Source organism: Scomber japonicus, chromosome 12 (genome assembly GCF_027409825.1).
Source record: "Scomber japonicus isolate fScoJap1 chromosome 12, fScoJap1.pri, whole genome shotgun sequence".
In the NCBI taxonomy this organism is placed as follows: Eukaryota; Metazoa; Chordata; class Actinopteri; order Scombriformes; family Scombridae; genus Scomber; species Scomber japonicus.
Genome location: NC_070589.1, coordinates 15,112,761 through 15,137,303, shown reverse-complemented (window position 1 = coordinate 15,137,303; position 24,543 = coordinate 15,112,761). Strand labels below are relative to the sequence as shown.

The 24,543-nt window shown below is 40.2% G+C and overlaps 3 protein-coding genes across 3 annotated transcripts in view; 1 reads left to right on the top strand and 2 right to left on the bottom strand.

The window, feature by feature from the left end:
- LOC128368542 (protein unc-13 homolog A-like) overlaps positions 1–813 on the bottom strand; it is a 29,385-nt gene extending 28,572 nt beyond the window's left edge. Inside the window, exon 1 of the mRNA XM_053329385.1 lies at positions 792–813. Coding sequence (XP_053185360.1) covers positions 792–813 — 22 coding nt within the window. The remainder of the gene's footprint in view (positions 1–791) is intronic.
- A 2,486-nt stretch (positions 814–3,299) lies between these two features.
- LOC128369198 (BTB/POZ domain-containing protein 2-like) lies at positions 3,300–10,283 on the top strand. Its single transcript, XM_053330197.1, has 9 exons — positions 3,300–3,856; positions 3,966–4,085; positions 4,325–4,481; positions 5,093–5,198; positions 5,304–5,501; positions 5,614–5,806; positions 8,539–8,626; positions 8,733–8,879; positions 9,192–10,283. The coding sequence occupies exons 1-9, from the start codon at positions 3,300–3,302 to the stop codon at positions 9,351–9,353; spliced, it is 1,728 nt and encodes a 575-aa protein (XP_053186172.1). The 3' UTR covers positions 9,354–10,283.
- A 133-nt stretch (positions 10,284–10,416) lies between these two features.
- Positions 10,417–18,974, bottom strand: LOC128368977 (elongation factor 2). The gene is made up of 14 exons (XM_053329914.1): positions 18,844–18,974; positions 17,279–17,493; positions 15,866–16,047; positions 15,514–15,725; positions 15,229–15,404; positions 14,983–15,088; positions 13,636–13,888; positions 13,287–13,482; positions 13,026–13,149; positions 12,608–12,850; positions 12,065–12,418; positions 11,778–11,960; positions 11,341–11,473; positions 10,417–11,090 (listed from the first exon to the last, which is right to left on the bottom strand). The coding sequence occupies exons 1-14, from the start codon at positions 18,844–18,846 to the stop codon at positions 10,897–10,899; spliced, it is 2,574 nt and encodes an 857-aa protein (XP_053185889.1). The 5' UTR covers positions 18,847–18,974; the 3' UTR covers positions 10,417–10,896.
- Positions 18,975–24,543: the final 5,569 nt, after the last annotated feature.

Here is a 24,543-nt window from a genome sequence, read left to right as displayed (position 1 = left end):
CCTTGGGTCATATTCAACTGATTGCTGCGCCCTGGATGTGAAGCTGGAAGTGGTGCTGCTTCATGAGCAATCACAGCAGATGCTTATTCATTGCACTGAGAGGCAACAGTGTCAGCATCAGGTGTTTTTCAGGGTGTCGGATAGAGGGAGGTGACGCATCGCTTCAGGGAAAACGTCGAGGAGTGACGCCCACCTCCAGAGCCGCTATGAGTATTCCCTCACGACTACAGCAGAGGCAAGGCAGAGGCAGGGGCTTTTCCTCGTCGTCCACCTCATCTGGCTGCCCACGCATGAATGAACAGAGTAGATGACACACACATACACACATATACACAAGGTAAACGCAAAAGTAGCAGCTCAGGGAGGACACATATAGAAACTCCACCGCCTGTGATTGTTTGCTGGTAATGGTCACGACTGGGCTAGCCTACAACCTTCCCCGTTATCTTCTCTTTTTTTTTTTTTTTTTTTTTTCAAAGCTGTCACATTTAGAAAAACACACGATCCCTAATTTGGGGTCAAACGTGAATTAAACAAACATGTCATTCAGCAACAGTGTTTTAAAAGAAAAAGTATCCTTGTGTTAAAGGTGTTGTGTGTCCGTCACATCGAGCAGAGCCACGGTGGGATTTAATGACTATTCAGCACAAACCCTCCGCCGCTGCTCGGGCTGAGTTTTCTACGGAGCCGACAGCCCGCAGCTCTGTCACACAACTGCTGCGGTTAAACCGTGAGCAAGTGATACTTGACTAACATCAAGCACAAAGGGTTTCATCTATTTCCTCTCTTACCTCCCACACATAGCAGGGACATCTCTGATAGCGGTGTGAGCGTCCCCGGCTGTCCTCTACTGAGTGCCCGCCTGGATGCTCCGTGATTTGTTTAGTCCGTCTGTCTCCTGGTTACTACAAAATAAAAAAAACCCTATAACGCTAACAGTTGCACATGAGCATTATCTCAAAAAGCGCTCGTCTCTTGCTCTCCGGAGCTGTTGCTCTTTTGGCAGGATAACACATACACAGGAGTGAATTCCTCGCCCCCCCTCTTCTTCCTCCTCTGCATTGCCTCAGCTCTCCTCCGCTGCTCCTCCCGCGCGCACAGCCATCTTGTTTCAGCAGCAGCAGCACGCGCAGAGCCGCCCTGACGTCACGCTTGATGAGTAGCAGGAGGAGAGGTGAACGGAGGAGACGGAGACGGGATGGGGATGATTAATACCGTCCTCGCCACTGTAATGCACTCAATGAACAATATGACGACGAGGAATTTCATTCATCGTTTCCAGTTATAAAGCATTTCAGAAAATGTTTCTTTAGGATTCATTTATCCAATGGATGCAAGTGGGCACGTGTCCAGGGCCCCCAGAGGGCTCCCTGTGTTTGTGTCTTTTTTTAGTAATTTGATATATTAGTAATACATATTTCTTTGAAAAATTTAACCATGCAGTCAGCTGTCTCCTGCATTATTGGCCTCTTCTTGTGGAGGGTTTAGTGGTAAAAGCTAAATTATTAATTTACAGAGTGCTCACATGGTGCATTATCCTAAATTACCTGCTGGTTCAAAATGTATTTCATCTATGCCACCTGGCGCCAGGTAGTGTTCCATATGATGATATTGATAAGATACTGAGTAATGAAGCTGAAATTCATAGTGTGTTGTGTAAATCTTCGGCTCCAGTGGTTCCCAGCTGGGGGCCAAGTCTAATCATGAGATGATTAAATTAATACAAGAAAGAGCAAATTATTACTTTACTTTTTTGTTGTTTGTTTTCTTATGAAATACTGAATGAGTTTATCTGTTCATACCTGTAAAAAACCTTTAAAATAAATAGGAGATGCCCATGGAGCTTAATTCATGTATGTAATTATATCAGACAGTAATTCATACAAAACAGATATCCCATATTAACGATGAAGATGTCCAACAACAGACAACATGTGAGTCAGTGGGAAATATGACCAGATTTTGGCGTCAAGCTGACAAGAGAAAGAGAGATGTGATATTGAGGGGGAAAATGCTGAGCTCTCCTGGGGAAAAGGAGCTGGAAAATATGAATGCCATACGTGCTGAGTCTGTCAGAAGATGACAAAAAGGAGTGGAGATACGATGAAGAATCATAAACCAAAGGAAACTCAGATCCAAAGATTTATACAGAGAGTCAATGCTTTGGCTACAAAGCACAATGTTGAGATGAAAACAATGGCTGAGGCAGATGAAGACAGAATAGATCCCTTTGCACTGCAGATGTTTTGACTTCAGATAGAAAAGCACAAACATGACTCTGGAGGGATACGGCCACTAAACACTGTCTGGACGTAAATGGACTGGACTAAATGCCTATTGTGTTTTTCAAGTGATTTGATCTAAACACAACATGTTTTTCACACGGATAGAAGTTTGTAACAGTAGGCTAGTTAAATAAACAAACACATTTACTTCCTTCACTAGCTTATTAGCTGGTACCCCCCAAAAATTGGCATTTTAGTTATGTGATGAGGACTTGATGACAACAGTGGTTGAAAAAACTAAGTACCTAGGGTTCTTTTTTTTGGTACAGTTGTAATTTCACTTGACTATTTCCAGTTAATGCTACTGTATACTTCCAGTCTACTACTTTTCAGAAGGAAATATTGTACTTTCTACTCCACTACATTTATTTTACAGTTTAAGGTACTTTTCAGATGAAGATTTAATATAACCGGGTTTTAAAAATAAAACACATTGTTAAAGATGAAACCAGTGGTTTCCAACCCTTTTGTCTTTTGACGTCTTACAAAAAGCAGTGTAGTTGGGGTTAGGGTTACGGTTAGGGTTAGGGTTAACCCACAACAAAACTCCTCACATGGTTTAAATTCAATAAATATACTAGCCAAATGTATATAAAGTAGTTGAGACTAGCTCCAGCTACAACAATAACATGCTGCTTACATACTAATGCCTCAGTAGCCTATTAATAATATAATGACGTGTATATAATAATATATCAGTCAGAGGGATGAAATGAGTTCTTCTACTTTAATAAGTTAAGTTTATTATGCTGATAATATAGGCTATGTAGTTATATGAGAGGGCTTTTTCATTATTTTTTACATGACTGTAGTGATACTTTTACTAAAGTATAGGATCTGAAATACTTTTTCCACAACTCACTGCTAATAAGAAACACATGGAAAATCGCCATCCTTGAAATCAATAAATAAATAATAATAAATAAACGAGGGAAAGCGTAGCGCCGATAAGAAACGCCAGAGGGCATCAAAGAGCCGCAATGACTGTCGAGACTACTAGAAATCTACAGACCGATGAAGTGTGTTGTTTACGCCTACGTTAGGTTCAAGATGGCTGCTGGAGACAACAGCGGCAGGCCTCCTTGCCTTAATTTCTCCGGACCGGGTCCTTTGGGAAACAGTCAACCCAGCAACAGCGTTTTCTCGATGCCAGCATCCAACGGCGGAGCGGTCGGTTCCGCCGGGGGAGCACAGGGAGCAGCCAGGCGTCCCAACCCGCAGATGGGGCCTGGCGGGGGAGACAGCAACGGTGTTTCGACCGGAGCTCCGCCGACTGCGCAGAACTCCCTGCAGCAGCCCGCTGCGCCAGGTGCTGCGGCAGCCGCGGCCATGGCCACCCCGGCGTCCAACATGGCAAACAGCGCAGCGTCAAATGCGTCCCAGTCGGCTGCACCGACCGCCACTCCGGCAGCTGCGTCTGTGCTGGTGTACCGAGAGCCGGTGTACAACTGGCAGGCAACGAAGAGCACCGTGAAGGAAAGATTTGCTTTCCTCTTCAATAACGAAGTGCTGAGTGACGTTCATTTTTTAGTGGGCAAAGGAATGGGTGTTCAGAGGATACCTGCACACAGGTAAGATGATGAACCGCAGTATTGACACTCATAACACAATAGATAACTACAGCTGCAGATCACAACGAGTTAACCTTCTCTTTGTGGCTGCTGCTGCTCTCATTGTCAGGTTTGTTCTCGCTGTGGGGAGCGCAGTGTTCGATGCGATGTTCAACGGTGGGATGGCGACGACCTCCACGGAAATAGAGCTTCCCGATGTGGAGCCAGCTGCATTTTTGGCGCTGCTGAAGTAAAGACCAGTGTGACTGATAGAGAGAGAAAGAGAGAGAGAGAGAGAGATTTCAACCGATGGTGTGCATGTACTGAGAGTGTAAACGTTACATTTCACATACTGGGGAAATGGCAAGAATGTGCATTTAGGATTTCAGTACATCCATCAAATGATGATGATAATCGAAGATTCAAGTCTGTACATGGTGTACCACAATAAAGTTGTAATATCTTTCATTACTTGTGGACCCTCTGCAGGTTTCTGTACTCTGATGAAGTCCAGATTGGGCCTGAGACGGTGATGACTACACTCTATACAGCTAAGAAGTATGCAGTGCCAGCACTTGAGGCTCACTGTGTGGAGTTCCTCAAGAAGAACCTGAGAGCGGACAATGCTTTCATGCTACTTACCCAGGTCAGCCTCACCTGAAGTATGACTGTTGACCAGTTCTTGTAAAATATTGCATGTCATGTGTTGACTGCACATGCTATATTTGCTATACAGCGAAGTCTCTGCTGGTTGCTTGTGGAATATGTTATTGGTACACAGTGTGTGACAACACAGTTTCATCAGTGCACAGACACAAAGACATGGACACATTTACATATCCAGCAATATATAGCAATTACATGCAGAACAGTTCCATATAGTACAATTCACTTATTGAGAAATAAATGGCTAAAGAGTTAAGTAGTTAGTCTTAACTACTACTTTAGTCTAAATTCTAAATCTCTCCCAGAGCAGGCGACAGGCTCTAACAATATATGTGTAACAACAACGAGACTGCCAATATTTACTTTCCCTGTCATTGAAGTTGAAATTTTCCCTTTGTTGTATGTTTACATGACCCCACCCCAAATGTAATGGGTGTGCTAAAACTGTCAACCCTAGGTGTAGTAACGTGTGTGTGCCAGAATTTAGATTTCAAAACCACTCAGGTTAATAGAAAAGGTGTTTTTCTGCAGTTTGTACCTAAGGCATCTACATGTGTAGTAATGCACTATTTTTTGTTTGTTTTGTTTCAGGCGCGGTTGTTTGATGAGCCTCAGCTTGCCAGCCTCTGTCTAGAAAACATTGATAAGAACACTGGAGATGCTCTTGCTGCTGAAGGCTTTACAGACATAGATTTGGGTAATGCAGCCTTGCTCATCCTGACTGTTGTCATTATTACCACACATATTTAAGAATGAGTGCCTTAACTAACCCTTGATTTATTTTCCCCCTTCGCTCCTTTAGATACACTGGTGGCAGTGTTGGAGAGGGATACTCTAGGTGTAAGGGAGGTGCGTTTATTTGGAGCTTCGGTGCGTTGGGCAGAAGCAGAGGCTCACAGGCAGCAACTGCAGCCCACTCCAGAAAACAAACGCAAAGTCTTGGGCAAGGCTCTCACACTCATCCGCTTCCCTCTCATGACCATTGAGGAGTTTGCTGCAGGTGAACATAAAAAATAAAACTCTAATGTTCTCTCACTCAATTTTTCTCGATTTTCTTCCTTTCAGACTCTGATCTTTGTCCCCGGGATTTTTTTTTATCTTTGTCCCTTTAGGTCCAGCCCAGTCCAGTATTTTGACCGACAGAGAGGTGGTGAGTCTGTTTCTCCACTTCACAGTAAACCCAAAGCCGCGTGTAGATTTTATTGACCGGCCTCGCTGCTGCCTCCGCGGGAAGGAGTGCAGCATCACACGTTTTGGACAGGTGGAGAGCCGCTGGGGCTACAGCGGGACAAGTGACCGCATACGGTGAGTGAGAAGGAAAGAAGATGTAATCACACTCTTAGTCTTCGTACAAAAATACACTTAACACTTAGTGATATATTATGGCATATTAATTACATTATTATTGTTTAGTTGTGCAGTATAGATATTTAACATAAATCCACTTCCACAGTTTAACCTTGAAGAGAAAATAAAGCACTTATGACTGTACTCAAATTTGAACATGACAAACAATGACACATTTCCAGTGTATTCAGTCATACCCATATTATTCTGTATGTTTTCATCAGAATTTCCAAAACATGCTGTCATTACAGAGCAGAATATTTATTAGTCATAGTCTTGTTAATAAGACTGTCAGAAAGGATGGACAAGCACTGAGGTCATTAATAGACCTTCTCTGAATGCAAGCCTTGGTGTAACTAATAATATTAATGATGGTCCTGTTCCATTTATCAAATCCACCTGAGCCTCAGTATTCTGGACTGAGCTATCGTTAGTGTTATTAGGTGCACAGGTGCTTTTCCTGCTATAACAAGGGAAAATGTCAGCTGTGAAAAGAACTGAGAAGAAAACTTCTGTTTACTAGAGTAGAATATGGGAAGTGCCTTTTGGAGTTACCAATCATAGAAGCTCCAAAAACATCATGTATGTTGGATGACAGACCAATCATCTTGAGCCACACAAGCTAGCCTGCATCCCACATGGCGTTTTCAAGTGCAGTTCTTCCACATGCAAGCACGGTAGTGTTTGCCCCCTAGCCCCCCAACCCTCACAACACCATACTTCTTATAACAGAACCTTTCATATAGATGTCCTTTTGAAGAATTCGGAGAGGAAGGATGACTCAAACTATTCCACATTAACGAAACTCCCACCATTTGACTGAGATGATGTCACCTGTGCAGATGTAAGGAAGACACCCATCCCTATCCTCCTGAAGAACAACAGAAATTACTGAGGCCATCAGTCCCGTCTGGTGGAGGCAGGCTTGTAATGAGACTAAATTCCCTCAACAACAGGAAGCAAAGTGCTGGCAACATTTCACCACTTGATCTTGTAAAAGGCTTGAAAAGAAACAATTTATTTTAGGGACAAATATTCTGTGTGATTGACACTGAACTCCAAGCAGGACAGACTTCTTAACAGCACAAGTGTCTCTCTTCACTTCCTCCCTGCTGGAGCATAGAGGAGGAAATCCGTCCAAACATGTTAACAGTCTGAGACCTGTGGCTTGCATAGGATTCAGAGCTGCCTCATCATACTTGACAGCCGAAGTGGCAGAGTCTTGTAGGCTACGCCATTGGAAGTCAAACTGAGAAATTTCCTGTTCCCCAGATGTATGCTTAAGTGGAAATAAGCATCCAGCGGATCTATTGGGAACCAGTCACCCGGTTAAATCGAGCGGAACACAACATTTTGTTTGTTAAATCCAGAATTGGATGTAAGAAACAACCTTCTCTGGAATGAGAAAATATTGGGATTAAAAACCCAGATTAATTTCCTCACGGCACAATTTAAAATGCCCCTCAGCTAAAGACCAAAGTAAGTTTGTTCTCCAAAGCCTTTGTGGCTTGCACTGTGGCCTATGAAAACACCACACCATTTAAACTTGGTGGTTTCAATGTAAACTGAAGACTGTTACCCTGCGCAGTGGTTGTAAACACCTACAGTATGGGTGAACTGTGCATGCGCACTATTCTTCCATTTGGACAGCCAGGAAACCCAGAAGGCTTGAAGCTCGAAACTGGAGCAGCTACACTCTCTTGTGGCGACAGTCAGTGTTGCATTGTTTGGTTTTCTCCTTTTGAATTACACACTGCATCCTCGGCTTTATGCCTGGCTGTGACAGTGACTTTTTAGAATGGAAAAAAAAAAACAGTAAGCTGCTTTGTGAGATACATTCCCTCTTCCCTCTTAACTGACCCTGTAGAGTGGCGGGGGAAATGAACTGGGGGAGCATTGGGGAAACTTGTGCTTCTCCATGTCTGTGAACAGGGTGAACATAGTGAACCATTACAAAGCACTGACTGGGACACTTTTTTGGTTCTTCTCTTCTCCTCTTGGGGGAAAGGTGAAACTGCCAGTCTGAACACTTGCCATGAGCTGCTTCGAGGAGACCTGAAGAGAATTCATATAAATCCTAATCTGTGCTATCTTGGTCCGTAAATATTCAGAATCAGATGGATGTACCCACCAACACCAAGTAAATAAAAAGAACAAAAAGAAATCCACTCACGGGGGCTACTTTGGTGGCTGCGTTGGAGAAAAGTTGAGTGAATATCCAGGACAGTGTTAGGTGGTTCAAATGATCTTCACAGAGAAGAAAGTGAGAATGCCATGTGGGATGGCATGAAGGGACGAGCTGGCCTGTGCAACTCTAGATGAATGGTCTGTCTCCAGACAGATATGGTGGTATTTGAGCTTCCATAATTGGTCATGTCAGAAGATGCTTCCCATTAAAGCTGCAACAATTAGTCAGTCAATCAATTAGTTGCAGCAGAAAATTAATCTTCAACTATTTTGATCAGACTGTTGACCAGACAAAATGAGACGTCACCATGATCGTTCAGAAATTATAAAAGGAAATGTTCTGACATTTTTATATACAAAACAATGAATGAATTAGATTGGAAATAATAATTAGTTGCAGCATTACTTCCCATAGTGAGATGCTGAGCAAGAAACGGTAAAATAACAGTTTTCCTCACATCCTCTTCCAGGTTGATATGTTTCTGCTCTGTTCTTTTTCACAGGTTCTCTGTAAACAGAAGGATATTTGTGGTTGGGTTCGGCCTGTATGGCTCTATACACGGACCTACAGACTACCAAGTCAACATTCAGGTATGAAGCAAGTCCCCACAGATTTCAGACATTTGTTTCTGGTTTCAGTGGATGGTGTGTAATATATTTCGGATATCTGTATCCTCTCTCTCTCCCCTTCTCTCAGATTATTCACACAGACAGTAACACTGTGCTGGGCCAGAATGATACAGGCTTCAGCTGTGATGGGTCAGCCAACACCTTCAGAGTCATGTTCAAAGAACCAGTAGAGATACTACCCAACGTCAACTACACTGCCTGTGCTACACTCAAGGTCTGTAATGCACTCGGAAGTAATACCAGACACACATGCATCACTACACAGGTTAGCAATGCAAGTCCATTAGGGAAATTTTGTTTTATTTTTTTTTCTTGAGGTGAAAATTTTTTTTTTTTTGGTCTGACCAACAGTTTGGTCAAAATATATTCAACTTACTATTACAGAAGACCAAGATAAACAGTGATGTTTCATATTCAAGAAGCTGGAACCATATAAAAGCATGTTCACATAAATAATATTTTTAAAAATCAGTTTATCTGATCTGTCCACCAGTAGCATTAAACCTCCCCTCTATATGTCTTGCAGGGTCCAGACTCTCATTATGGGACTAAGGGAATGCGAAAGGTAACGCATGAGTCATCATCCACTGGCACAAAGACCTGTTTCACCTTCTGCTACGCAGCAGGTAACAACAACGGCACTTCAGTAGAGGACGGACAGATTCCCGAGGTCATCTTCTATACATAGTCACCTCTGACATCACAGTGATCTTCCAACAAATGTGACAGCCTGACACCAGTGCGGGGCTACACCTCAGCAGCCGTACTCGGGGCTAAACTGTCAGACATCATACTGTTCCCTCCATATAGTGCACTACTGTTGGCCACATTGGAAGTAAAAATATTCATGAGGCGATGTAGGTCACTACATGAGGGTGTAGCTTGTCATTTGAGATGCAGCCTCTCTCTCTCAGCAGCCTCCTTTATCCCTTTGTGTTGTAGTGATGCCAGCCTCTGAAACAGACATGACTGTAACCGAGTCCACTAGGAAAGGAGAGAGGGAGGGAGGAGCTTCTCAGATAATTCACAGTATTGATGTCTCTGCTGTGGATTGACAACATAAAAGCTTGACACTGAATTCTACTTAAGCTGTACGATTCCCCTTCCTGTACTCCACAGCATTAGTGCAAAGGAAAGTCGCAACTGTATCAATGTACAGTTACTCAGATTTGCCAAGAGAGGATTCTCCTACCAGTCCAGTACAGACCAGCATTTCCCTCTGTTCCACTTCAGCTGTAACTTCCATAAACTCACAGGTCTCATAGGCTTTATGAACTCTTGGCAAATTTGAACCAAACTTCATATTAGTCTTAATGATATGATTATGGTAAGCAACTTTGGGGTTTCTACATACAGTACAATCTGTGATATCTTGTGTCCTTGCTTGGTAGTTGCCTATACCCAAGAAACATTGCACTTCTTGGCCTTGCGTATGTTCTTTTGGTTGTTCTATGGATGCACACTAACTCTTCAGATGTTTCTTTTTACCTTTTGTTTTAAGAAGTGCGGACGGAACAAAGCTTTCCTTCTTGGTGCGGAAGTTAAAGGGTTGTATATTAAAGTGGCATTTATTAACATTATATATGTAACTTGAAATAAATATTGATTAAAGAGTGAAGAAAAATATGTTGGTGCTTGTTTTTTTAAGAACCCCACTTTAATCTGTCAGCGTTTAGTTGTGAAGGAGTAATGGTTGCCTTTAGTCAAGATACTGAAGCTCTACCAACTAACTTGACAAAAGAAAAATCACATTATTATGGGTTGAATGTTTTATTCATTACATCCACTGAACAAAGGTTCAATCCAGAGAGTTTGACTTCTGTAACACTGTATAATAATTTATGATGTTATCTAGCCATGATCCATTTAAATATGCATTATTGCAGCAGTATCACAGTGCACTGTACATACCCATCCTGGCAGATGAATGGGGGGGGGGGGGGTAATGTGGAGGAATAGAAGAAACAAAGAATTGATAATACAACTGCTTTACTCCAATTGTTCCCCAAAACCCTTGCCCTAGGCACTTGGTGTACTGTAGCTGTGAAATGAAAAATTAAGCATTGTTGCTTCCATTAGCCTACAATGGAAGTTTAAGCTTTATTTCTGCTCCTGACTCAAAGTCAAACAATTTGTGCAATGTACTGTACTTTTAAGCCTGTGCAAAGATTTTAAAGTGCCCACGGGGTAGGGTTTAGAGATTGATTTGGTATTTAATCAGGGGTCAGTGTTTACAGTTTGTCCAAGTAGTTGTCAAGGGCAGGAATGCCCTCTTTCAGACCTTTGCGTTTCCTAATATCAGCGACAATCTGAAAAGGTCTGCTGGTGAGGTCGCTGGGATCTCCCTGGAGAATTTGCCAGTGGTCGAACACACACTGAGGGAAGGCCTGACCTCCAGTATTGCTGCGCAGGTCAGCAGTGAACCCTGAACAAAAGAAACAAAAAAGCCCACACAATTAGTGCTGTTTCAAATGGTGAAATATCCTCGTTTACCAAAAAAAGAAACAATTTTGTAGCCCTTTGTGATCCACAGGCTGTTATGACCTCAACATTCAGTTGCATTGAAAAAAAGTTGAAATTTTCATCAAGCTGTAGTATATTTTTGCTGTAACTATATTAATAAGGAATCACTTTTCAAAAGACACTGCAGAGTACAAACTAAAACACACACTCACCAAATGATTCATTGACAGGCAGGAAGGCTTTCACAATAAACATGGGAGTTCCCATCACTTGGGCTTCCTCAAACACGTGACCACGTTTCCTGTTCAATACACCATAGATCCCACCAACCACCTGCTCTGGGCACTGAGTGGAGAAGAGGCACAGTAGTCAGACATACAGTGATATTTTTCTCACATTATCACATCATATTACACATAATCCTGATGGTTTAGTCATAAAAAACTAATTTGAAATCGAGTTCTGTAAATCTGAAGAAATTGTTGGATTTTATTTTTCCCTGTTGTACTCCTTAAAAGTCAGGTTGCTTAAATACAAAACATTTTAGTGTGTATTGTTAATTTGGATTTTTATTATTAATGTTTCAAACAAATTTGACAATCTTTGTTTTCTGAATTATTTTGTAGACAATATGCCTTCATACACACACCTGTATCTCCACCAGGTATACAGGCTCCATGAGTCGTGGCTGAGCAGTTAGCTGACAGGCATACAGGACTCTACGAGCTGTGGGAATAATCTGTCCTCCACCACGGTGGATGGCGTCTGCATGCAGTGTCACATCATGAATGTCAAAGCGAACTGCGCGCATGTTCTCCTCGCACAGTGCACCCTGCAGAGAGAGGACAAGATTGAAAAAAAAAAAGATTATCATGACTGATTACCAAGAAATGTACTTTGTAAATATAATTGTATTTAAAGTTTTCTGACGCCCACCTCTTTTGTCGCCCACTGGAAACCAGCCACCACGCTGTCCTTAATCTCATTGAGGTACTGAACACCCTTTGTCACGTCTATCAGCAAATTGGGCCCAGTTCCGTCTGGACCGAAGCACCAGATCTTCCTGGCTTCTGTCACCTCCCATTCAAACTTGTCTGCGAGGTAACGTGCACGAGTCTTGAGCTCCTGCCGAGCAGATACATCTCCCTTCTCAATATCTTCAGCCAGGCCGTCAGGAAACGGGCGGGACTTCATGAAGAGACGATTGTGCTTGTTGGGGGATTTGGACAGACACATCTGGTCTGATTCTTCCGATACTGTCTCTCTGTATGACACAACTGGGTCTGATTTCTGGAAAGAAAGGGATCCAACAATGTAAGGATCAAATGTGCATTCTGTGTTTTATTGCTTTAATTTAATTTGAAATCTCTGGGTTATCTGTCAGTCCAAAAACATAATTCTGGGCCTTAATTGCCTACCTTTACCGTCATGATGTCACTACATCAAAAGATCTCTGTTCCTCTGTTTTTGCCATCTCACCTTCAGTGGAATGCAGGCGTGGTCCTCCTCCAGGTCTTTCAGGCAGATCTCCAGGTGCAGCTCTCCTGCTCCCGCGATAATGTGCTCCCCAGACTCTTCAATGATGCACTGTACCATGGGGTCAGACTTGGCCAGGCGCTTCAGGCCTTCCACCAGCTTGGGCAGGTCTGCAGGGTTCTTGGCCTCCACAGCAACTCTGACGACAGGACTCACACTGAACTTCATCACCCTCATGTTGTGGGCCTGCAGACAGAGTCAGAGTCACTAGCTGAAAAACTTTTTGTGTTGTTAACAGGACAAATTGTGCCAACAGCAAGCAACAACTCAATATAAATAACTGTGTGGCATACCAGTATTTGAACTACAGTTTATGTTCATACAATGCTTCAGGAGAAAAGATGAAAAAGGAATAGGTTACCTGTTCAAATGTGGTAATGGTCCCTGTCTTAACCAGGTACTGGTCTACTCCAACCAGACCCACGATGTTGCCACATGGGACATCTTCAATAGGCTCCACATATCGGCCCATCATCAGAATGGTCCTGTATGGAGGAAGAGGGATGTAGTGATGAAAACAACAAATACATGAAAACAAAAGGGTAAGATGAGCTTTTTAGCAGTTAAATACCATAATTAAAAACTAGCACCACCATCTCAAGCCCTTTGTGAACACACCCACCTCTGGATGGGTTTGATATAGAGGTCTTCTTTCTTGCCAGGGGTAAAGTTTGGACCCATGATGCGAACCTTCAGGCCAGTAGACACACAGCCAGAGAACACACGGCCAAATGCGTAGAAACGACCTTTGTCAGTGGTTGGGACCATCTTGGAAATGTACATAACCAGAGGAGCCTTGGGATCGCAGTTCTTAATACCTGTGAAGAGAAGGTAAACTCTGAATCTTGTAAAGCAAAAATGCAGCCTACACATAGTGAAATTACTTTATGAAATCTAAAATCAATCATCGAAATTATTCTTGTTGAACAATGTCTTCTTTTGAGGGCAAGCATGTGCAGTTTTCTACTGACCCATGGCAGCCTCGTCATCTCCTGGCCCTTCATACAGCAGCTCACAGCGGTATCTCTGTGCAGTGACGGGGGAGGGCAGGTGGATGGTGATCATTTGGAGCAGGGCCTCTCCGGCAGGAAGCCAGCGACGCATCACAGCTTTGAGCAGAGGTTTGCCCTCCTTCTCCTTGTCGTCGGTGTCCAGTTTAACATCAAGCTTCTCAATTAATTTGGCTGTCTCTTCCTTATTGAAATTCATGATGGCGTCAAACACCTAAGAGAAGAACCAAAGAGGGCAAAAAGTTATATTTTTTAATCTATCTGTACAATACCTCTGAAATCACTCTAGTAAATTTAAACACTTAAATTTAAACATTTTTGTTTGTAAATAAATTAGAAATTTGGTGAGGTCTGTGTCTCTTTCAGCCCCTTCATCTTAGTGTTCCTGAGTTGTATCCAATTTCAACCACTGGGAGGCACTCTGACACTTTAAGGACAGGTTCACAATTTTTCAAGTCTGTCTTAAAACAACAGTCAAGTGCCCATATGAATACTGAAATTGTTTTTGTTAGCTCTAATCACTCCTCCTGTTCATACGGACCATTAGAAGATCCCTTTCAAATGCATGTATAGTGTAAGCAATGGGGGACAAAATCCAGTGTCCTTGTTTTGAGCAAAAACATGTTTAAAAGTTTTTCTCAAAATAATATCAAGTTGGGTGTGCAGGTGGTCAAGCTGATAGAGCACATGCCACGTACGCAGCCGACCCCGGTTCGAATCCCGGTCGGAGGTCCTTTGTTGCATGTCACACACCCCTCTCTCGCTCCCATGTTTCCTGTCTGTCTACTACTAAATAAAGGTGTCTATGCTGAATAATAATAATAATAATAATGATAATAATATCAAGCTTCTGTCAACTGAGTTAGTAAAATAAAGTGTATATCTGCCACAGTTACAGTCTTTTAAGTACAGAATCTCCTTTTTGTGTTCTCCCAAACAGTATTTCACTTCCAAGCTGTTCCAAGCTATAGAAAAAAAGATATCCACTTGATTTGACTAATTTGGACAGCTTTGGACAGGCCTTGGATAAATGTTTTAATATACTTTTGCACAGAAGGAGGGTACTTCAGTTTGTCCCCCATTACTTACATTGAAAGTACATTATGAAAAGATCTGTTACTGGCCAGCATGAATAGGAGGAACAATTACAGCAAGAAAAACTTGTGTCAATGTTCATTTGGGCACCTGACTATTGTTTTTTTTTTAATAACACACAGTATTGTATGTGAATTTACAGTATTTATCAGATAAATTAAGCCCTTGTTAAGTTCACAAGGAAGTTGTTTATAATAGTAAATTTCCATTCACCTTAAAGATGGGGTCCAAAATGAGCTGGCAGAAAGTGCGAGGTAGTTTCTGGCCATCAGGACCTGCAGCAGTTTTACTGAACTTGCCGGTCTTTGGATCAAAATATCTGTGAAGATGCATAGAAATTATTTCATTCACATATCAAATTATTTTGTTAATGGCACAATATATGCTAAAATTATGAACATTTCTCAAGAAAATTTGAATTTCAATTCTGTGTCTCTCTGTACATGCATGCATGTTTACCTGTCTCCCCAGAGTTTTTTCATCATGTCCACCACTTTCTTACACCTCTCTTGAGGTCCCAGCTTAGCGTCTCCTTTAGTGAACTTAGCCACGTACATTTCTGCAAACTGCTTCAAGGTGAAAGCCCAGCCATGCAGACCAGAGCCAAACCCAACTGTACCAATAACTGGGTCGATCTGAAGACAAAAAGTGAAGTATTATTTTAAATCACAAATGTAATTGTAACATTTTCAAGCCATGTCAGGGAATACATGTGTCTCTGTGGAGTTTGAGCATCTGCCATACCATGATATTGCCCATGGGTCCCCCCTCATCCTCTCCATAGGTAGAGATGATGACGTTGACGTTCTCCACGATACGCTGGAAGGTCTGGAAGAGCTCATCTGTATCCAGCTGTAGTTCAAGCAGGGCCCGGTCCATCTTGTTCATCATCAGAACGGGCTTGATGCGTTCAGCGATGGCCTGGCGCAGTACAGTCTCAGTCTGCACACAGACACCTGCAAGAGGAAAGAAACAATTAAAAACAAGAGTGTGTATATGTGTGTGTGTGTGTGTGTGTGTGTGTGTGTCTGTGTGTCTGTGTGTCTGTGTGTGTCTGTGTGTAAGAGGTAGCAGGTGTCAAACATTATGCAATTACCTGAGACACAGTCCACCACAACCAGCGCTCCGTCAGTTACCCTGAGGGCAGCAGTGACCTCAGAGGAGAAGTCAACGTGACCCGGAGAATCAATCAGGTTGATAAGGAAGCCGTTTCCATCTATGCTTTGCTTGATAAAGGCCAAGTCGTTCTCTTCAAGCTCGTAGTACATGGAGATGGCCCTAAACAACAGAGACGGGGCAGGAAAAGTCACTACCACTACATCTTTAAAATAAATGGAAAGGTTGGATTAATAAAAAAGGAGGAGGAGGGTTATCACAGACTCATCACATCTCATGTCAGTCTTGAGCTCACATGCTCAGTTCAAATGCTCCAAACTGGCTTAACTGGGAAGATTTCATTGAGTAAAGAAGTGATGCATTTATTGGAATTAAACTAGAACTTCTCAAACTTAATATGGGACTTTAAAACAGGTCAAAAATGTATTCTGCTTTTACAAACTTATTGCTGTGATTTCTTTACTGAATAAATAAATAAATAATAATTATAATTTTACTAAGAAGTATGTGACAGTGTGTACTCTGGCATATATGTAATTAGCAGACAAGTAAAACTACACAAAAGCATTTTTGAAAGTATTAATAGTGGCTATGCAAAGGATATATTGGTATTGGCACATATGTTATCTGACATATATTAAGTTATATAGGCAGTATTTTATGTATATTTGATCCTTTTTCTTAATTCAAGATTCAAATATATGTATATATGTTTTTTATATATATATGATTTTTATTTAAAGTACTATAATAGTTTCCCAGTGAAGTTTCAGTGCACTTATGTCATTTTATACAAATATATCGATATTGGAGTTGTTCTACTCCCTAACATCAGTATTGGCATCGGCCTCAATAAAACAGCATTGGTTGCTTTACAGTATCTTCATGTGAAAATGTGCAGGGTCTCGTGGTCTAAGATGATAGCATAAACTGAAGCAAACCACACACATTTATAATGAATTACTGTTGGGGTTTTTTTCTTTCCAGTACATTTAGATTAGCAGCACTCAAAACAAGGTAGATTTGAATTTTAAAGACCTTTTGTTTCACTATGAGTCACTACATACACACACTATTTTCTGTAATTTTAATCAAGAGATTTGTGTATTTCTGTTTTTTTCTGTGCTCCTCTCACTTATTTAGAGTGGGTGGGTGTTTGCTGTGATGTTACATATTTTTGTCATCCCACACAGACCTGATGAAGCAGATTAGCTGAGACTTTGAGTATTTAATTTTTGATAAACAATACTAAATGATGTTTTTTCCTATCTTAAACTTTATAAAGACTAAATTACCAAACTTATTTTCAGGAGCTTTAAGATCTTTCATGTGAAGCACTTGAACACTGAGCTGTCAATTATCCAAACCCATTTCCAAACCAATCAGCACATACGTTGATTTAATGGTGATACAGCGCTCCTGCTCATCTTTGCGTGTGTCTGTGAAGCGAGTTTCTCCTGCTCGGGCAGAAGCAATGATCCCCGCCTTGGACACCAGGGAGTCAGTCAGAGTGGATTTCCCATGATCCACGTGGGCAATCACAGACATGTTCCTTATGTTGGACTTCTTGTCCATGATGGCACGGATCTGATCCACAGTGAAGTTCACCTGGGGGTAGAAGGGGGAAAGGGAGAGTGAGGGGGCATGGGGGTGAGGATTAATATTTACCCATTCATTTCTAGTAGAGGTTAATTTTTATTCATGATATCTGCGTATTTATTTATGTCCACTACCATATCTCTGCAGCTGTTCCAAGCAGAGTTATAAAAAGAAAGTCATGTTTGAAACTGAATCCTTCAACCTGACCAGTAGGAGTGTGGGTATTGCATTAGGACTTCACCTTTTGGTCTCTAACCAAGTAGCAGGTCAGGAATTACAGAGTCACAACTCGCATGTGGCAGCTAAATAGGTCGAACCGTACCATTTCACAGACACGTGGGAATAGAATCTCTTCATTTTATACCATAAAATAAGTTTAAAACACTCACATTGAAATGAAGGTGAAATATACATGTATTACATAAAACTAATGAATTTGATCTGTGACTAACAGACCAAAGACATGCACTAAATGGTGTAAAATATTTAAAGGGTTATTAGATCAAGGCATATTTCAGGGGAAGATCACAAATGAGATTTAAGAAAATGAATTCAGTAGTTAGAGGGTATAAGCATGAGATCAGAGATTATTAAGGCACTTGTGGGAACCGTGTGTTAGAACAATATATAAATAATCGCCTATGTGGACTTCAATATTACATAAAATGAGGAAAAATGAAGGATCATTTAACACAATAATAACATGTTAAATTCAGCCCATAACTAAATCCAAGAAATATCCCATTTTAGGATGTCCATGCATTAAGACATACAAGAAGCCTCTATTATGTGATAATAGTTGATTTTGAGTCATTTTGGTGGACATACACTGCAACTCTCCGTCGATGGCGTATTATTATAGGCCTATGTATATTTCTGGTGCTCTGATATAATAACTAGAGTATGGCTGTGACGCAATTTTAAAAATCCTTTCATAATCTAGAGTTTGGTAATGAAGTGACTCAGCATATATATATCACCAGGGGTATATGTTTTCTCCGTCGCCACATTAGTTTGTGCAGTAATGCTGCACCAGCTTTTGATATTAAAGGCTTTGCTATGAACGTCACAGTGAGGCAGAGTAGGCCGAGCAGCTCAGGCCACAGCCCTGCCTCATCAGCTGGCTGCTGCGTATGTTACAACAGACCACATGTAGAGCCATTATCCGCTCACATAACACCACCAACCACCGGCATCTTTTAGACACACACCAGCCTGGCTCCACCGCAGCTTGTCACACCGTTATAACTACACATGAAGGTTATTTGGTGGAGTCGCTGACAGACGCACTTATGTTATATAGCACAAATACACATGAATACACAATTGACAACTCATGTAAACGCAATGTCAGCTTACCATTTTGCCTGCTGGTAGTTGGTCTTCGTATATGTAGGGTTATTGCTGTAAACACACTGCCTCTGAGGACAGGCAGTCCCGGTGGTGACAGGAGAGACGCTGCTGCTGCTGCTGCTGCTGTTGCGGCTGCAGTGTGTCAGCGCGAAAAGAGGCTGCTGCAGCAGGGGGCGCTACGGTTATAGTTGCAGTCTCTGCCCTGCACTGACACATTGCAGCCGGTAAAGTCCGGTGTCGTATCAGATTTCCATGAACAAACAACATTCAGTGAAGGCTGGAAAACAACACCATGTGCTTCACGTGTTGGAATTGGTGAACGAAGAGCCTTTACTTAACTAAAAGTACCATTACATCAATGTAGAAATACTCTATTACAAGTAAAAGTCCTGCATAACAAATCCTACATAAGTATTAGAGGCTAAATGTACAGTATTAAACAAATAGTATTGGGTTGATCCCTCTGACTGATATAATAATAATAATAATAATAATAATAATAATAATAATAATAATAATTATTATTATTATTATTATTATTATTATTATTATTATTATTATTATTATTATTATTATATTTTTTATTATTATTATTACACAAATCTGTTTTCAGTTTTTGGACTTTTTCTTTAATCTTTGATTTTTGGTGAAATATTGGATCATTTTAACATTTATTGAAATGGAACATTGATGGAGGTGTTAACTCATAGACATATGAAATGTGACCTCTGACTACACACTGCTTTGTGTAAGATGTCAAACGTCAAAACAACGTGTTGTATGTTAAAAGCTTGTTATGTTATCATTAGTGTCAAGTCTTCATCTGAAAAGTAACTTAAGTAGCGGAGTAAAAAGTTTCACTCTGAAATGTAGTGGACTGGAAATATAAAGTAACAAAATCAAATCAAGTACCTCAAAGTTGTACTTAAGCACAGTACTTGAGTAACTCTACCTTGTTTCTTTCCACCACTGTTGTCAACAAATCCTTATTGCCACAGATTATCCTTCAATGTGTTTTAAAGCATGACTTTAAATGATATATTTTCATTCTGTTTTGGTTGAAAAGATTTTTTAATTACTGAAAAACATTTTATGACTAATATTTATATATATTTATATACTATATATTGAATTTCATATCTGCTGTATTATAATATTGCAGAATGGCTGTGATGGTATAAAGAAGTTTCTGTTTTAGTTTTTGTACTGACATAAACAAAAACAGTCAGATACTATATTTTTCAATACTTTCTCAGTACCCCAATTGAAATAAATTCCATGATTGCAAATGGTTAGATATCAATAACTAACATTTAAAGGCATATATAGTTTAAAGTTGTCAGTATTTTTAGTTTTATTATTGTCTTTTTCTTCTAGATTTGAGAGGAAACTACATAACTTGTTTACAGAGAATAGCAACTCATCAAGACAAACTGTGAAGATGCCCATCACATGTCTTGGCCATCAGCTGGTAAATGTACAAACAAGCACACAGTGTGAATGGAGACAAATTGGCTCCTCTCAGGTTGTTAGCCAGAGGAAAGTCTAACTGAATTAAAGTCACTGGCTTTGCTAAATTTGTGCTAAATATTTAGCAAAAATGTTTACCAACTAATGTTACACTAGCCATTAAACATTTAAGTCACCACATGAAAATAGGTTTTAAGTTCTATAGAACTAATTGAAGCAATTAAGGGAAAGGTTTGAAATCATGAAAGACACACATTCACCTACATTAGTATATTTTGATGACAAGTGAAAAATAAAATTAGTTTCTGTATTTTAATTTAGCTTAACACATAATTTAGTTGTGTGTTTACTTTCCCATACTTTTTATAGCTACAGGTTTTATGAAAAGGTTTTTTAAAAGTATGAATTTAACATTCTGCCCACCTCTATTTGGGCATTAAAGACATTTCACGAGTTGTCATTTACCCTGCCTTCATTAAAAAAGATAAGCAGGTTACCCTGACACTTTCAGATAGCTTTATCAGTGCTCAAGAGATAAAGTGGAAACTCTTCTCCTTCAAGGTGTCCTAGCAGTCTTCAACCAGCTGAGGGCAGAGCAGCACAAATCATCTCCGGTAGATGAAGAGAACCATGAATGAGTTTGAAAATTATGATTTCAAGAAAGTAGAGTAAAGGAAGATGATATTCAGGTATGTATATCTGTGTTTACTGTATGTGTTTGTATGAAAATGCACACATGTGTATCTGAAGGCTAATATGATAGAGAGGGAAAAATATTCCCTCATAACCACAGCAGACCACAGAGGAAAAATCCTGCTAGGTACTACTGAAAAACACATTCTTCCCCGGTGTACTTTAATACGCACATATAATGGGCCCTCATGAGAGCAGATGCACAGTATAGTGGAAGAGCCCTTTATTAATGCAAGAGACAATATTTTATTGATCCTCAGGTGACAAAAATGGAATGATGTACATTATCATTGGGTTTATCACGTTCTCATAAGGCTGTCTGCAGTTGAGAATATCAATCAGTTGATAATAAATTGATTTTTGCCAAATGGATGTTTCATAACTTGGCAGGCAAACATCTTTCATTATTTATGGTTTACAACTAATCTAAAAGGAGTTATGCATTTTTAACCATAAACCCATTTTTTAAAATCATTTATAGCGGCTTTACAAAGCTCAGTTTTTGCAGCCAATGCTCAGCTTTCAAGTTTATTCATATCTACAACTTTGAGATCACAAGGAAGGCGAGATATTAAAATTTCTGTTTAAAGCCAGAAACAAATAATTTCTGTGGTCATTTCAACAGACAGTGTTTTTTATCTTTCTTCATCCTACTGCAATATCACTTTTAACTGCATCTCTACCGGTTGAGTAGACCCACTAAAACACCCATTCTCAATGTAGATAAAGTCAGGTTTCAGGTGTCTGCGGTCACTTAACTAGATGAGCACAGATTACCTCACTTCAAATATAATGCCTTTTTATAGGGAGATTACCAAATGGCATTTTCTGTACAGATGGCAGCTCCTTGAAGTTTCTCCTGTGGGATGTTGACTGTCATACTGCTGCTTCAAGTGAAAATAAACATTTGTAAATACCAAAAATGGGAAATTTGCCCCTTTTATTCATCATAAAAAGGGTGTAGAGATGCATGATTTTGTCCAAATTTTCACAAAGGAAGAGGAGGAGACCAGAAAGATCCGGGGAAAAAATCAATCAAATTACTGGATTAAATGGCCAAATAAATGCCAATATAATATATCACACGTTGGACATTATGTCAAATACATTTGCAAGTGATACAGATTATTTATTTTGCAACTATGGGGAACACTGCAGAAACCAAACTGAATCTTAACTCAACTGCTGCTTCCATATTGTGCTGTTATGCATTTATTATTCTCCTCCTGGTGCTGAATTGAATTGTTTTACTGGTTAAGAATCACCCCAAACCCACACAACACAACCTCACTTCTCTTCAACACATAATTGCTTTCATTTCATATTGGGAAGTTCCCACAAGGTGCACACAAGGTAGAATTTTGCATTTTGTGCACATCAGAGTTATCACTGAGCTCCAGATAAGAGCCATTCAACATGCATTTCACGGCTCTTTCAGTGATAAAGCTGAATGCTTACAGCACGCTCTCTGCTACCTGCCTGTCTTATGGATCTGGGTTCGTCTCAGTCGCTGTAATCTTTCTTTAGATACCAAGTCTCTTTTCACTCTTCTGAGGATTTCTAAAGCTGTTTTCAATATGCACTTTTTCAATGCCATACCTCTTCTTACAAGAAATGGGACTTCATGAACTGGGAGAACATTTTAGTTGAACTTGAGTCACACTCATATGCATATGTTAAAGTGTACTAAGATCATATAAGGTTAATTCAGCTGCTTGACTGTGATTTCATGGTAAATGTCTTTTTTTTTTACTTCCAGGAAAGTTAAATCTGGGTGCCTCCTTTTAACCCCAAACTTAAGATAATATGGCGTTCAAGTATGATATCATAGGTAATAACACTGCAGTTATCTATACTGAGCCACAACATGTTCTTGGTTTTCAGAGATGTCCATAAAATGTCCTGGTTTGATAATATCTGCTACTATCTATGTACTTTGAAACTCTAATCTGAAGATAGAACAACAATAAAGATAGCTGACCTCCACTGCTGTGCAATTAGGATTATTGCAGTACTGATAATATTTCAGGGGAGTGGATCTTAATACAACAAATATACTTGAGAGGCATGCACTCAAAAAACTGGAGGATAGTGATCAGAAAGGGTTCATACAGTGTTAATATCTTACTTTATAAAATAGCAATGAATCCATGACAGCTGATCCTGAATGAGTCAGTGGAATCCTAACTCACACATTTTTAATAACCATGAACCTTTTCCTAACACATAATGAATATCTTTAAAGATGAGGATTTTTTAAACCTCAGAAACTTTCAAATTCATTCATTCATTCATTCATTCTGTAAAGACTCTCTCTTCTGCAAAGCCCACATGAGCTGTCCTCATATCCAAAACTTCAGAGCCTCTTCAGAGAGTTTGATGTATTTCACACAATGTTACACGCCTGACACACAATCAGAAAAAGATGAGAAAGAAATGGGCAAGTGCTCCATCCTGTCAAAACAGTTTTGCATAAAATGAGTCTGTGTGGTGTTAGCTGTGCACCGGGGTTGAATCTGGCCTGGGACCTTTGTGGCATAAGTTGTTTCATTTTCGTTCTGTCTCTCCCTACTTAAAAACTTTGGGACAACTAAGTAAAAGCGACAATATCCCAGAGGAAAAAAACTTCCTTGAAAACGTACATCAAAAGACTCCTTCTCTGTCGGCATTGATTTTTTCTAATAAAGGTAAAAAAAAAAATCACCTGAAGGGAAAATAAAATTACTTTCAATTATTTGAGCTACCAGATGTATAAGGCTCAGTCTCTTCCCCCTGTGGTGTAACAATGCTTTGAAGTGGAGGCAGTGATGGAGGGATAGTGCTAATATTCATTCTGGAAACAAGAAGGCAAAAAGTTGATTGTGCTTTTCTGCAATGAAGAGTCATTTAACTCTCCTCTGCACTGTGATAAAATGTATTTGCAAGTGTGCATGTTCCTGTTGTGTTATTACTCTGAGAACATATTACCTAATCCTTTATTTTATGGTGTGTATGTTTAGAAATAGTACAAAACAGATGCCACTAATTATGGCAATAAAGATAAGAAATGATGAGGCACGGTGAGGTCCTTCTTCTTATAGTCGTTGTTCAGTGTTGGTAACTGGTAAACTGCTCAATGGTGAAACTGAAGAAAGAAAAATAGGCAAAAAGGTTTTCAAGATCATTCATGCTCATTCATGTTTCCCCTTAAACAAGCTAATGTCTTTATTTTAGAGGTCTGAAGAGTTAAGATTATCAAGTAGCCTAACTGACTAGAAAACAAGATTAGAGAAAGTCTGATAGTAAGTCTCCAGCTACAGTAAAGACTTAGCTTGTCCTTTGCCACAGCTGTGCTTTTACCAAAATGCTAATGCCATGCTCTCAATAACCAAAGCTAACAATGTGAGTTCACCATTTTAGCCCAAAACACAAAGTGTAGAAAAGGCTGATTTGGTCATAAACCAACAATTTGAGAAATTAAAAACTTTGGTGAGGAACACTTCATGCTCTGGGTACCAGGAATATATGTATCAAAGCTGGTACTCCATCTGTTAGTTATTAAAT